Source organism: Bremia lactucae, linkage group LG10 (assembly GCF_004359215.1).
Source record: "Bremia lactucae strain SF5 linkage group LG10, whole genome shotgun sequence".
Classification (NCBI taxonomy): domain Eukaryota; phylum Oomycota; class Peronosporomycetes; order Peronosporales; family Peronosporaceae; genus Bremia; species Bremia lactucae.
Genome location: NC_090619.1, coordinates 2,647,497 through 2,659,230, shown reverse-complemented (window position 1 = coordinate 2,659,230; position 11,734 = coordinate 2,647,497). Strand labels below are relative to the sequence as shown.

Genomic DNA, 11,734 nt, shown 5'->3' with positions numbered 1-11,734 from the left:
TCGCACGCTGGTTCTTGTCATCGCTCTTTGGGAAGGGAGTCCTCTTGCTGGGCGTCTTCGCCCCAGCAGGGACCCTGGCATAGCAGCGAGCCATCGTATGGCCGCGCTTACCGCATTTAAGCAGACTATATCTGCATTGCCCAACTTCATGAGATGGCATCTGTCCTCTCGGGCGACGGCTTATACCAAGCCGTCGCCGCGGCACTGTTGTAGGACTGCCCCTGCTCCACAACTAAGGCAATTAGGATCACCTCTTCCATCATCGATTGCACCTTTCTGAATGGGCCTGTTGCGATGGGCCATGCTGTAGCCTCGTTCATAAACGTGGGCACCTTAATGTGCTCCGGAATTGGACCTACGGTAATGGAAGCCGACAGCGAGCGCATCTTGCACATACTCTTGCAGAGATCGCTTCGCCTGTCGCGCTCCAAAGAAGCACGCATGAAGCAACACCTCGTTGTTTGGCGGCTGGTACATGTCGCGAATCTGTGTCTTGAAGATCGCCCATGTAGGGAACGCCTTAACGTCCGCCATAAGCGCCGAGTAAGCCCACTCTGAGGCCTTACCGCGCAACTGCGGCATGGCGTACGACACCATCCGGTTGTCGTCCTCGATGAGCTGCGCGACACCGCATTGCTCTACGGCTAACAGCCAGTGGACAATCGTGTGCGCTGCAGTTCCATCGAACTTGGGCGGGTTCATCCGAATGGGCCTCGGCTGATGCGGCCGGGCAGAGAGCATCTGAACAGTCCTATTGAGTGCCTCGCTCCGAGCCTGCTCACGCCTCAGCTCATCCTGAGTCTGAATGACAGACTCTGCCGCAGCTCGGCTCTGTGCCTCGGACGCGGCTCTCCGCTGTCCGAGCACGAATGCCTCAAACTGCTGCAACTGAGCAACATGTTGCTCAGGAGGATTGCCCGAGAGCCTGGCCAGAGCTTACCACCATGTTCCTGCGCCAAGTGCTCTACCACCTGCCGATGATGTTCGGAGAGGTGGGCATATTGAGGCACATCCTCACGTACACACGCAGAGATGCGGGTCGTGGTAACGATTTCGAGTGCTACCAAGTGTAGGCTCACACGTTTAATGTGCTCACGCTCTACTTAAGCACACACCCTTGCACAGCGAGGTGGCGGTTTGACTTCTACTCTCGTGTGCCGTGAGGTAGTTGTGGTGGGCGCCTTAGCGACCTCACTCAACGCACTAAGTACTCTGGTAAACGTGTCGTCATGAGAGCGGTGATCCGACTCCTCGTGCGCACTTACCAAGTAGGAAGTAGTTTTCAGACTATTTTATTTTTTAATCGTATTAAATATAAATACCCACTTTAACCAATCATAAAATGTCATCTCTGTAGATAACACTAATATGTATTGTGAGCGTGTCTTTCTAAATACCTCGCGTAACGAAGGACGCTAGCCGTCATCACGGATGACGCTAGGTGTAACGGGGCACTACGACTTGTACTGTTTCAGTACAAGTCCACTTCACACTGCTTCAGTTGTGAGTGGTGCCTTTCGTTAGGTGACGTACACTGTACGTGCAGAGGAAGACTTCCCTTAAGACAAGTTAACTTAAGAGGGTAAAATGAAAACTGTATTTATATAGTTAAGTGTCTCTTAATCTATCTTTGTAAATGCTGACTTAACTATAACCTAATACTAAACATGTAAATGAATTCTTATCTATCTTATCTTGTAACTCTCTTTGATTACTTCTACAGCTGATTAGTCTGCGGAATAAATAGATATATAGGCCTATACCTATTTATGGAATAGAATTCAGGATATTACTATAGAAAGTAATATCCTCCAAATATTACCTACCTTTTAGATAATATATTAATTAACAACCTTTAAGTGTTAATTTCATTGATTCAAGTAATTGATCATCCCCTTAAGTACATAAAGTGTGTTAAACGGGGACTATGTAAACATTAGGGCAGCTTTAGCCCATTACACTCATAGAATCAAAGAATTTTTTTTAGTTTTAAAGGGTTTAACAACTCAGGGAGTCGTACAAGCTATTAAAGCTTAATGAATCCTAGTTCAAGGGATTCAGGGGTTCGTAGAACCAAGTGGCAACTTGTGCCCGAGAGTATGTGCTTAAATAGGCTTCTGTCTCTCACAAATCAATGCGCAAGCCTTAGGAATGCACCTCTTTATTCTAAAAGCGATATTTTGGGCGTTTTCTAGCCCATACATATTTATTTCTTCAGCTTGATGAGCAATAATTATTAAATATACGTCATCTATTCACCAGCCTTATTTCAAAGATATTGAGTAAATTACCTAGAATTATGTTTCTCTCGGATCTCGAATCCTTTTCTGAGCCAGCGGAGCGGTTATCGCCTCATTCAAGTCTTAGTTCCTATAATACTTTTTCAAAGCTCCAAGAATAGCCCACTCTCATGGACCCTTTTCGACGACCCGTCCGTACATCCCACGTCACCAGCTTGTGAAATAAAAGAACCACGTAAGCTGAAGCGTCCACAGACACGTGCCTCATAAAAAAGTTTTTATAAAACTTGCGTAGACTGCCTCGACTCATGCCAGTCCGTCCCGCCAGTAGAGCCGGAGCTCCTGTCTCTGCTGACACCCCAAACCACACCTCTACTATCATGTCTAGGAACTTTAATATCGTATCAAGTGAGCACGACGCTGAGTGCCTGAACGGCTCGCGGAGCCAGAATACCGTCAGTAGTGGCAGCTCTCCAAGCAACTCCAATACACAGGACGAGGATCGAAGCAATAAAAACGTGTGCATATCTAGCCTTGGCTTACAGAGCGGCGTCATGTCTATATCTGCACCCAAGCTAGTCGCAAACCAAAAGCCCCAGTTAATTACTCCGAAGCAGACGCTGCGTTCCCTATCACCGGACAGCGCAGCGTTGCAGAAACTTCATCACCAACTTAGTAATAGTCAGTCGCCCCTTTCCTCGCAGATAAGAAATACTGAATCTTTCGCGCAGACTCAAGCAAGTCAAGATAAACGGAAGGTCTCTCATCCACACCGTCGCTTACGACAGGATGGGATCCCATTGCTTCCTAATCGAGCAACGGAAAACGAAGAGATCAACGAAGCTGAAGCTGGAGATATATCACCTACTGATGGTAGGGACGTTCAGATCATGTTCCATGGCCGCGAAATCTTTGCCCAAGACCTGATTGGTCTGCGTGTAGCCAAGACATTTGCTGACCATGGACGATTTATGGGTCAAGTCGTCAAGTTTGACAATCAAAAGTCACTCTACACAGTCGTATACGCCGATGGAGACGCAGAAGATTTAACCATCGATTTGACGCTGCAGATCTTGATCCAGGAGGAGATCGAACGTATTGATACTGCCCAGCCTCCACCAGCCATCTCGCTCTTGAGAACGAAAAATGAAGATATATCAGCTCCCGTGAGTCCAGATACTGGTGACTTTGTGACTAGCGTTCCAGTCCGTCGGGCACAAATTCAAGTGAGTGAGCGTGAAGCCCACTTTGTCACAAGCCTTTTTGAAATTCACGCACTCCCTAATCTAGTGCGTCAAGGCTGGCGAGTGCAATCGAATCCGTCTGGACGAGGTCACATGCGCTATATTTCTTCTTCCGGTGAAAGTTTTGCCTCGCCCTTGGAAGTTGTGGGACATATTGCGTTGGACAACGAACTCTTGAGGACGTGTTTTCCTTCAAATGTACACTCGGCCATCTTATCGCTACTACCTCATGATGAGACGAATAATTCTACCGACGTAAATTCTCATTTTGCCAGTTCAAAACGTGAATTACGAAAACATGCAACCTCCGACTCGCCTCGGATTAAGTATTTCGATTCCAAGCGTCCACGTCGGGCTTGGGAGTATATGGGTGCTAATTTGTCGTTGAGTGGACGAGCTGGACTAAGTACGGATCGTCCGCTCTATCGAGATGATGTATTGGACTACCGAGCACAAGCCTCCAGCCGACTCGCTGCTTATCGCGGTCAGGTCATGGATGGGCGTATACGTCTGTTGGGTGGCCGCTTTCTTGACGACGAAGTGACGAGTCAAGTTCGTTACGAGGCTCCTCCGGATTTCCGAGAGTATCGACATGCTGTGAATAGCGACGTACCGCGTGAGAATCGATGGGCTGGTGCGAATGTGGTGCCTGGCATCGATTCTACGGAACATGCTCACCGCTTAGTCTCTTCGCCAGACTGGTGTGAACGAGGTACGATGCTTGAGTCAAAGTGCCTATCTGAAGCTCCTTCTGATGCTCGTATGCGGGCTGAAGGACGTTACATGTATCGAGTTAATGCGCCAAATTCGATCGAGAGTAGTGAAGGAGAAGGGGTCGCGCGAATGCAAACAGGGTGCTATCAAGATTCATCGGGGCCTTGTTGTGGTAGCCCGGGTCTTATATATCCTCAGTACGATACAATGCGAGCAAGAGCAAGTGATGGCACCAGGTTATCTTATAACTCTCGTACTACCGCGAGCTTTATGTCTCCCATGGATACATTTGGTGCAGCCATTTCAATGGTCGATGTCGACCGCAATTTCACGTTACGACCTGGTAATGTCACTGCAGATCAGCCACGAGGTCGATCGCCGCGACAAAGCGGCGCCCAACCAATGTATCAGCAGCAGCAGATCCATCGTAGATCAAGCAGCAGTCACAGCTACCACAATCAGCAAGAAACCTTAAGGCACTACAGTTCCGAGCCGATTCGCGAAGTTCGAAAGGATAGCAATCTGACGGGAAGTGTCCTTAGATCAAGTCACTAAGGGCTTAAGTAGTAATGGGAATTCGTAAGGGGAGGGATTTAAAAATTAGATTTCATAATAAAATCATCTGGCGTTTTGTTGAAAAGCACTTTATTTTCTCGATTAACGTGGTCAAATTCAAATTCCTTTCGTATGTGTCGCTATTATGAGTTCAACGATCAAAAACTTCAAATCGACATGTCTCCAAGAAATAGTTGAGTGATGAGATTACGGTGCAGTCGCGTTGTATTGTCAGGCCGACTGTGCATAATCCATTAAATGTTCATGAATTCTGTGTAATCGGTGTGTCGCATCTCCTTGAGTGTTTAAAGCTCTTAATAAAATTTGGTTTGAAACCTATATTCGCTTCAAACAGAGGCACCAGTTCGACCGAGTATTCTCAACCGAAACTATCTTGAAACCAGGCACTTGAGCCACTATATCCTCCAGCTCACCATTGCGATACACATGGCAGTACCGTTCATAAACTATCCATCTATTTTCACTGTCTACTCTCCCGTGTGATGTCGCAGCACCTTCGTCTTCATTTGCATACTTTTGCTGAAGCTTCCATTCCACCATGACATCTTGCTTTTCAAATTGACGTTTTGAGCGCTCATCTTGTTCAAATGCCCATGCAACAATTAATACATTGGCACCAATTTTTACCAGCCGTGCCAATTCTCTAAATAGAACGAGAAATCGTAAGCAAATAGAAATATTTGCATTGCTTCACTTTGGCATCTACCTAATTAAAGCCACGCGGCGCTCCTCGGTCGAAATATGGTGCAGCACAGCAACCGATAACGCTGCATCAAATATTCCAGTCCGAAGCGGTATTTTTAAGGCATCACACCCCAATAGATTGCTGCAAAGTTGGCAGTGGAGAAAATAATTTTGTCTAAATTGGTACTTGAATCAACTTTCTTATGACACCCCTACCCACCTATCGCAATGACGTCCAGCGTGCATCAATGGAATGCTCCGATCAGCGCCAATCATGCATATGGAGGGATTTACGCTTAAATATTTGCCATTGCCACAGCCGACGTCAGCGACGAGTGCTCCGGGTTCCAATTTTTCGAGAAAGGCAGTCACTTGCGGCCACGGATGGTGTCGACTATGACTAAAATGAGGAGCAATGAGGTCGTATACCTTATGCACGTGCTCCCGCTCAAGCTGTGTCGGGGCTAATGGACTGTACGACATCAATCAAATTAAAGGTTACTTTATGCATCTCCTCGATTCAATGACATGTTTTATGAACTCGTATTTTAACTCTTTGCCTAGTAAGCTAGCATTTCACTAAGCTTAGATTTCGAGATGCGAACGGTATATGTTTGCGCACATTTCACTGATTTTATCTATGTACTCTTGACTTTGAGTAGTTGATACTTAAGCAGTCACCAGCTCCTGCCGTTGGTTTTCACGACACATGCATAAACCCACATAGTTTTATATTTTTGCAACCAGTATAAATTTTAAACGTCCTCTGTTTTGATTATATTGCCACCCGCTTTTTTTATTGCTACCCGACCGTAAATACGTCCACCCCATTGGCTACTGTATGGCATGCCCATTGGTTACTGGCTCGCGTCCCGTCTACAACATGTAGCCCTACCAGACGTAATGGAACGATACCAGATTAAATTAGTAGTCACATACAGAACCGCCTTTTTTTAACCCAGCATCACTCCATCAATACTCGTTAATTCTGTTCAGAGTTATGATGAATTGCTTTCAAAATTGTCGGCAGAAAAACCTTTGATAATTTAGTTAACTGCTAAAAGGCCTATGGAAGGATGTGTGGAGGTTGAAAGGCAAGGGAAGTGAATTTTCACTCAATCGATTAATAAAAAGTTCTAAAACTTACTCCATTTCCTTTTAAAGCGTTCACTAGGGCCAATTCCCTGTCGGTCACGATGGCTATGCTATCAAAGCTGGTTGTTCCAATTTCGATAAACCACTAAAACGCCAATATTAGCCGAAGTATGACGCTAATGCTGAACGTTTTGAGAACGCGAAGCACGACAGAAATAAGAAAGTTACCTCTTTGAACTTGGACAATGCCGAGGTGTAATTTCCCTTGGCAAGAAGCAGAAAAATACACTGACAGTCTGGTTTGTGGGTGTCGATGACACGCAATGCAGAAGCGGCATCTTGTGTTTATTGGTTTTATACGTCGAGTCCATTTCAAAGACAGCATTTGTAGCGGAGCTTCCTCGCTCCTAAAGTCAGAGGAAGACTTTCAGACTCAGAGAGTCACTTAGTTCTATTGAACTAATGGGTTTAACAACTCAGGGAGTCGTACAAGCTATTAAAGCTTAAGGAATCCTAGTTCAAGGGATTTAGGGATTCGTAGAACCAAGTGGCAACTAGTGCCCAAGAGGATATACCTTAGAAAGACTTCCATCTCTTACAGATTAATGCGCAAGCCTTAGGAAGGCACTTAACGCTTTAAGATCAAAAGGGGAACTGAACTTTATTTAATTATTTAAATCTAAAAACCTTACCCTAGCTAATTAAAATAGATTTTGGCCGCCAGATTTATATCTGGCGGCGACCACATTTATTACCCATAATAAATGGGATTTAAGTAACTAACTATTTTAAAATTAGATAAAAGGTTATTTTACCCATAAAGTAAATGTACCACAACAACGGTTCTCCAACCGATGTGTGCCCCATTACACCCTCGCCCATCAGACTGTTGACACGAGTGACAACATTCGCTTCATTTCCTCTTTGAGGTTGGAACCTAAACAGCTAACCGTTTGGTTGTGTTTTCCATTCCTTTGTCTAATGACAATTAAGCGTGAGTCAGAGACTCTTAGCATCTTCCTCGACGATGAGGGATTGGTGGACTTTGAAAGTCAATCTTAAGCAGAGGAGGAGGAAAAAGAGCGGCTTTTGCTCACGCCTCCTCCTCCGGACGTCGGCGAGCCCCGAATCCGTTCCCAGAACGTGGTGCCGCTGATGTCTTAACTGCGTCGAGCAGGACACGGGACCCTGAGTCCAACATCATTACGAATCCGCTCGATGAAGAGCAAGAGCGATAATCCTCATAGAGGAAAGAGCTCGTCGTCGAGCTGCCGATAATTCGAAAGCTAAAGCTCATAGTGAATGTAAATTCACTCCGCTTAGTGCGGACGAGCGTCTCAAAGAGATAGCGGGTCATAGCTTGGCCATCTGGACCTCCGGTGCCACGGACGTCGGAGAAGATCGCTGCTTGCGACGCTCTCCATGAGCGATACCTTACGCCAAAGGTAAAGACGCGAGGTCAATATTTGATGCGTTTACGTGATCAAGCCCGTGGGGCTTCGGTGACCTCAATGAGAGAATTTCCGATCGTTTTGATTCCAAAGAAAAAAAAAGTGAAAACGAAGTCTCATTTAAGATCTGGGTCCATCGGGCCCGCCTATACAATATTTGGAATATTAGAGGGTCTGCGGATGTAGGTGGTGTTCATTTGGAACGGAAGCTTCGCTTCGATTTCGCCAAGCTTAAGGCCAAAGGCCAGTTACGTTCGGCATTTATGCCACAAAACGAAGAAAGGTCTAGCCAATATCTCAGTGTTTCAGTTGACCGTACAACCATCTATCGAAGCCGCACTGAGGCTATAGATCCATCTAAACCCACGTCTAGTGGTGAGAAGCGTCGTTTGACGCGAGTTGACCCTGAGCTTGGCGCTCAAAAACGTCAACGGCGTACGGGCAATCTTGCCAAGGAGGTACCTCAAACTCCCAATAGTTTCCAGAAGAGGGGTAATCTAGCCACTTCCCCAGATACTGGTATTGGCTCTTACGACGACGTCGCTTTAAAAGTTTCTCCACATGAAACTGAAAGCTCCCTCGCCCATCAAGCAGCGCGGGAGGGGGCCGAAATTTCGGCGGAAGCATTTGATGCTCTAAGGCACGAGGTGCAACTTCTTCGTGAGGTCCTTGTTCGGGTTGAGAGCTTTTTTGAGGCGGTTCAGAACCGTCTTTCGACGGTGGAGCGTCAGCAGCCTTGTTTAGAGGGCCAGCTGGATATCCTGGTGAGGATGCAGCAGTCTGCGGCACGACCGCCTGTCTGGGCGCAAGCGCCTTTAGTCCACGTGGGAAGGGTCCCGATAGGGCTAAAGCAAGCCAACGTAGAATACTGGGTGGGTTCTCCGTTGGGTGTTTGCGCAGCTTGCTAGGAAGGTTTGGCGTATAAAGCTAGGCTCTTCTTGGCCATGACCGTAAATGGTCCAATAAAACGCGGGCGCAGTTTGGTCTTGAAGACCGCGAAAAACCAAGTTGTAAGTAGATTTTGAGCATTTAGTAAAACTAGGTGTCCGACCATATAAAAATTAATACAGCTTCTTCCTTTGGCATCTGCTCGTTCATTTTGTTTGTCTTGGCTATCAGCCATCGTCTCCGTTACATGTCTTAAGACACTAAATCGCGTCGCGAGAAACTCGCTTACTTGTTTCCGAACGATAACAGGGCTGATATCAGCAAGCCTATCCCCCACAAGCTCTGAACTACGCAGTAATATCGTTAATGGAACTCGTGGTGGGTAAGACCGTTGACATAGAACGGAGTACAGCCTGTAGAGGCATGTACAGCGTTATTTAACGCAAACTCCACCACTGGGAGCATTGATTTGGTGTCTGAGCACACACACTTCGTAAAACGTCTTCAATGACGCGATTGACACGTTCAATTTGACCATCGATTTGCAGATGGTCCGCAGTGGACGTATCCAATCTGGTGCTAAGCACTCGGATAATTGATTTCCAGAATTTACCCGTGAAACGGGGTCCCGATCAGACAATTGCCACTGGCAAACCGTGTTGTCGAAACACGCGATCAATGAGCAGCTTTGCTGTTAAGTTCGCACATGCGAAACTTGCCAACGGGTTAAACCCTCGGCGCATGCTGCTGCTCTACTGGCAAGTCTGTTCGTACCCATAGGGTGTGAGAGTCCATTAGTATGATTTTGTTTTCGGTCTACTGAAAGATTAAGCCGGTAAGTCCGGCAGAGTGGTCTCTGTTGACCGATTGAGCAAAATGTTTCACTTAGCGGCCGTGCCGGATTCCATTGATGGTTAAGGTTACGTGCATTAGAAGGGTTTGACCCAGAATGCCCTGGCGAACAGTTAATAGTGTTACTATTAACACTCAGTATGGTGCCACCTCGGCCGACCATACACGGTGGACTTAGACGTGCTACTCCACGTATCTTAGGGATATTGTAACCTTGAGGTCCTGGCGAACCGCCAATAGTGTCACTACTGACACTCAGTATGGTGCCACCTCGGCCGACCACACTCGGTGGACTTAGACGTGCCACTCCACGTATCTCAGGGATATTGCACCCTTGATGATTCGGCTTTAGGCCAACAATGCTTTCAGCATTTAGTGAATCGTTATTATAACGAGTGTCACTCGACGGAGTACGTGCTGTTCCACTTATTTCTGCTGAGTCGGGCTCAGAATTAATGTTTTTAACATTAGAGTTTATTAATTCAGACATGCCAATGTCTAAAACACTGACAGACTCATTCAATGATCCGCGCCAATAGCGCTTTTGTTGCCTAGCAAAGGTGGGTTCATGACTCTCCAAAACTTTGCTAGGAACATTTGCGCGTGGCGCCTTAGGTCTTAGACCTCCAATCGATCCATGGATCATGGTGTTCTAATTAGGCCATATCAAGGATGGGATCATGTACCAAATCCAATTTAAGGACGAGACAGCGTTCCATACTGTCATGTCCAGAAACTTCATACCTAAGTTCAGTGAGACTTTGGGAACAGTGACACGAATTCCAGTCGCTAAGCGAACAGAGATTGTATCACCTTCATGCGCTCTAAGCGCCTCAACGCATTGTTGACTTCCTTCAAGGGAAAGGCGTCGAACATAATTGTACGAGTCAATTAAAATTGGCCATGGCTTATCAAGGCCCTTCACAGTTGCTTGAGCGTCTAACAAACCAGGCTTGTACTCACGCCCCGTGTCATTGCGCACCGAGCTAATCGGGGCTAGGTCCTATTTACTCTCACCTCCTAGAGGTTCAACAGAGCCTAGGACTTCTCCAGTAGGGCGCCCCGCACCTCCTGGGTATCGACGTCTTCCCGCACCGTACCAGATTTCTGTTATAGGTCGGGATTGTTGTATTTCGATCTTTGCGCGTATTGCGTAGGGGACAGACCGGACGTAAATGTTTTATGCTTCCGCACATATAACATCTACGGTTATTCTTATGCTGTTCCACAGCTTGAACTTCCTCATTTCCTTCCTCAACGAGGCTCAGAGCCATTGGTTCCATGTGCTCGAAGAGCTCGTACGGTAAACAGGCGTGCTAACACGAGCAGACTTATAGGCAAACTCAGCGCGTTGCGCTATGGCAACTTCCTCTTCAAAAGTAGCAGGCTGGGATTGGAAATAATTCCGTCCGGGCAACGCCCTCATTGAGTCATTGAGATCCCCCCATTAAGATCGTAACGACAATTGCTTCTATTGCATGCACCGGATCTTGATGCATAGATGCAATGAGAGTTCTCAACTCCTGGACATAGTTACCTAGGGTTCGTTTACCTTGTCGAGTCGCTAGGAGCCGTGCCTGCATGTGAAAAGCCTGATCTGGCGGTGCAAACATGCTAATCTTTTGCTTTTTCATCGATTCCATGAAGGGAAAGTGTCGTTTATGGACGTACTGCACGATAGTGCCCACTCCATCGCGCTACCTCCTAGTTTGGAAATGGCCATAGCCACCTTTTGCCGTTTTGTTAGGAACAAGGCGGAATCAATGGAAATCTTTATCTGCCTAATCCAAAAAGGGAGATTTTCTCCCTCTTTTTCCTCAAATGTCTTCGCATTGACAGCTAGAGGGTTAGCCTTCGGCTCTTAATCAGGTACAGAGATGTGATGTTGAACCTGGCCGATCAGGCAGGCTTCATATCGCGTGAAGGCTTCAAGCCTTGCATGCAGGACTCTGGTCCCTGGGAGATACTAAACTACACATGTTCAAGTTCA

The 11,734-nt window shown here is 46.7% G+C and overlaps 2 protein-coding genes across 2 annotated transcripts; one reads left to right on the top strand and one right to left on the bottom strand.

Moving 5' to 3' along the window:
• Positions 1-2,620: 2,620 nt before the first annotated feature.
• On the top strand, positions 2,621-4,753 carry CCR75_006656 (uncharacterized protein; the record flags this gene model as incomplete). The annotated part of the gene is made up of 1 exon (XM_067964724.1): positions 2,621-4,753. One exon carries the CDS (start codon positions 2,621-2,623, stop codon positions 4,751-4,753), a length of 2,133 nt encoding a protein of 710 aa, XP_067814320.1.
• Positions 4,754-4,819: 66 nt separating this feature from the next.
• CCR75_006657 (uncharacterized protein) lies at positions 4,820-6,238 on the bottom strand. The gene is made up of 3 exons (XM_067964725.1): positions 5,679-6,238; positions 5,481-5,600; positions 4,820-5,417 (listed from the first exon to the last, which is right to left on the bottom strand). The coding sequence occupies exons 1-3, from the start codon at positions 5,939-5,941 to the stop codon at positions 5,090-5,092; spliced, it is 711 nt and encodes a 236-aa protein (XP_067814321.1). The 5' UTR covers positions 5,942-6,238; the 3' UTR covers positions 4,820-5,089.
• Positions 6,239-11,734: the final 5,496 nt, after the last annotated feature.

What these genes read in the sequence shown, in the direction of transcription:
- CCR75_006657 (XM_067964725.1), bottom strand. Translation starts at nt 5,941, where the DNA reads ATGTCGTACAGTCCATTAGCCCCGACACAGCTTGAGCGGGAGCACGTG. An exon ending in GCTGGACGTCATTGCGATAG is followed by an intron (nt 5,601 to 5,678) that starts GTGGGTAGGGGT and finishes CCAACTTTGCAG; the next exon opens with CAATCTATTGGGGTGTGATG. An exon ending in CGCCGCGTGGCTTTAATTAG is followed by an intron (nt 5,418 to 5,480) that starts GTAGATGCCAAA and finishes CGTTCTATTTAG; the next exon opens with AGAATTGGCACGGCTGGTAA.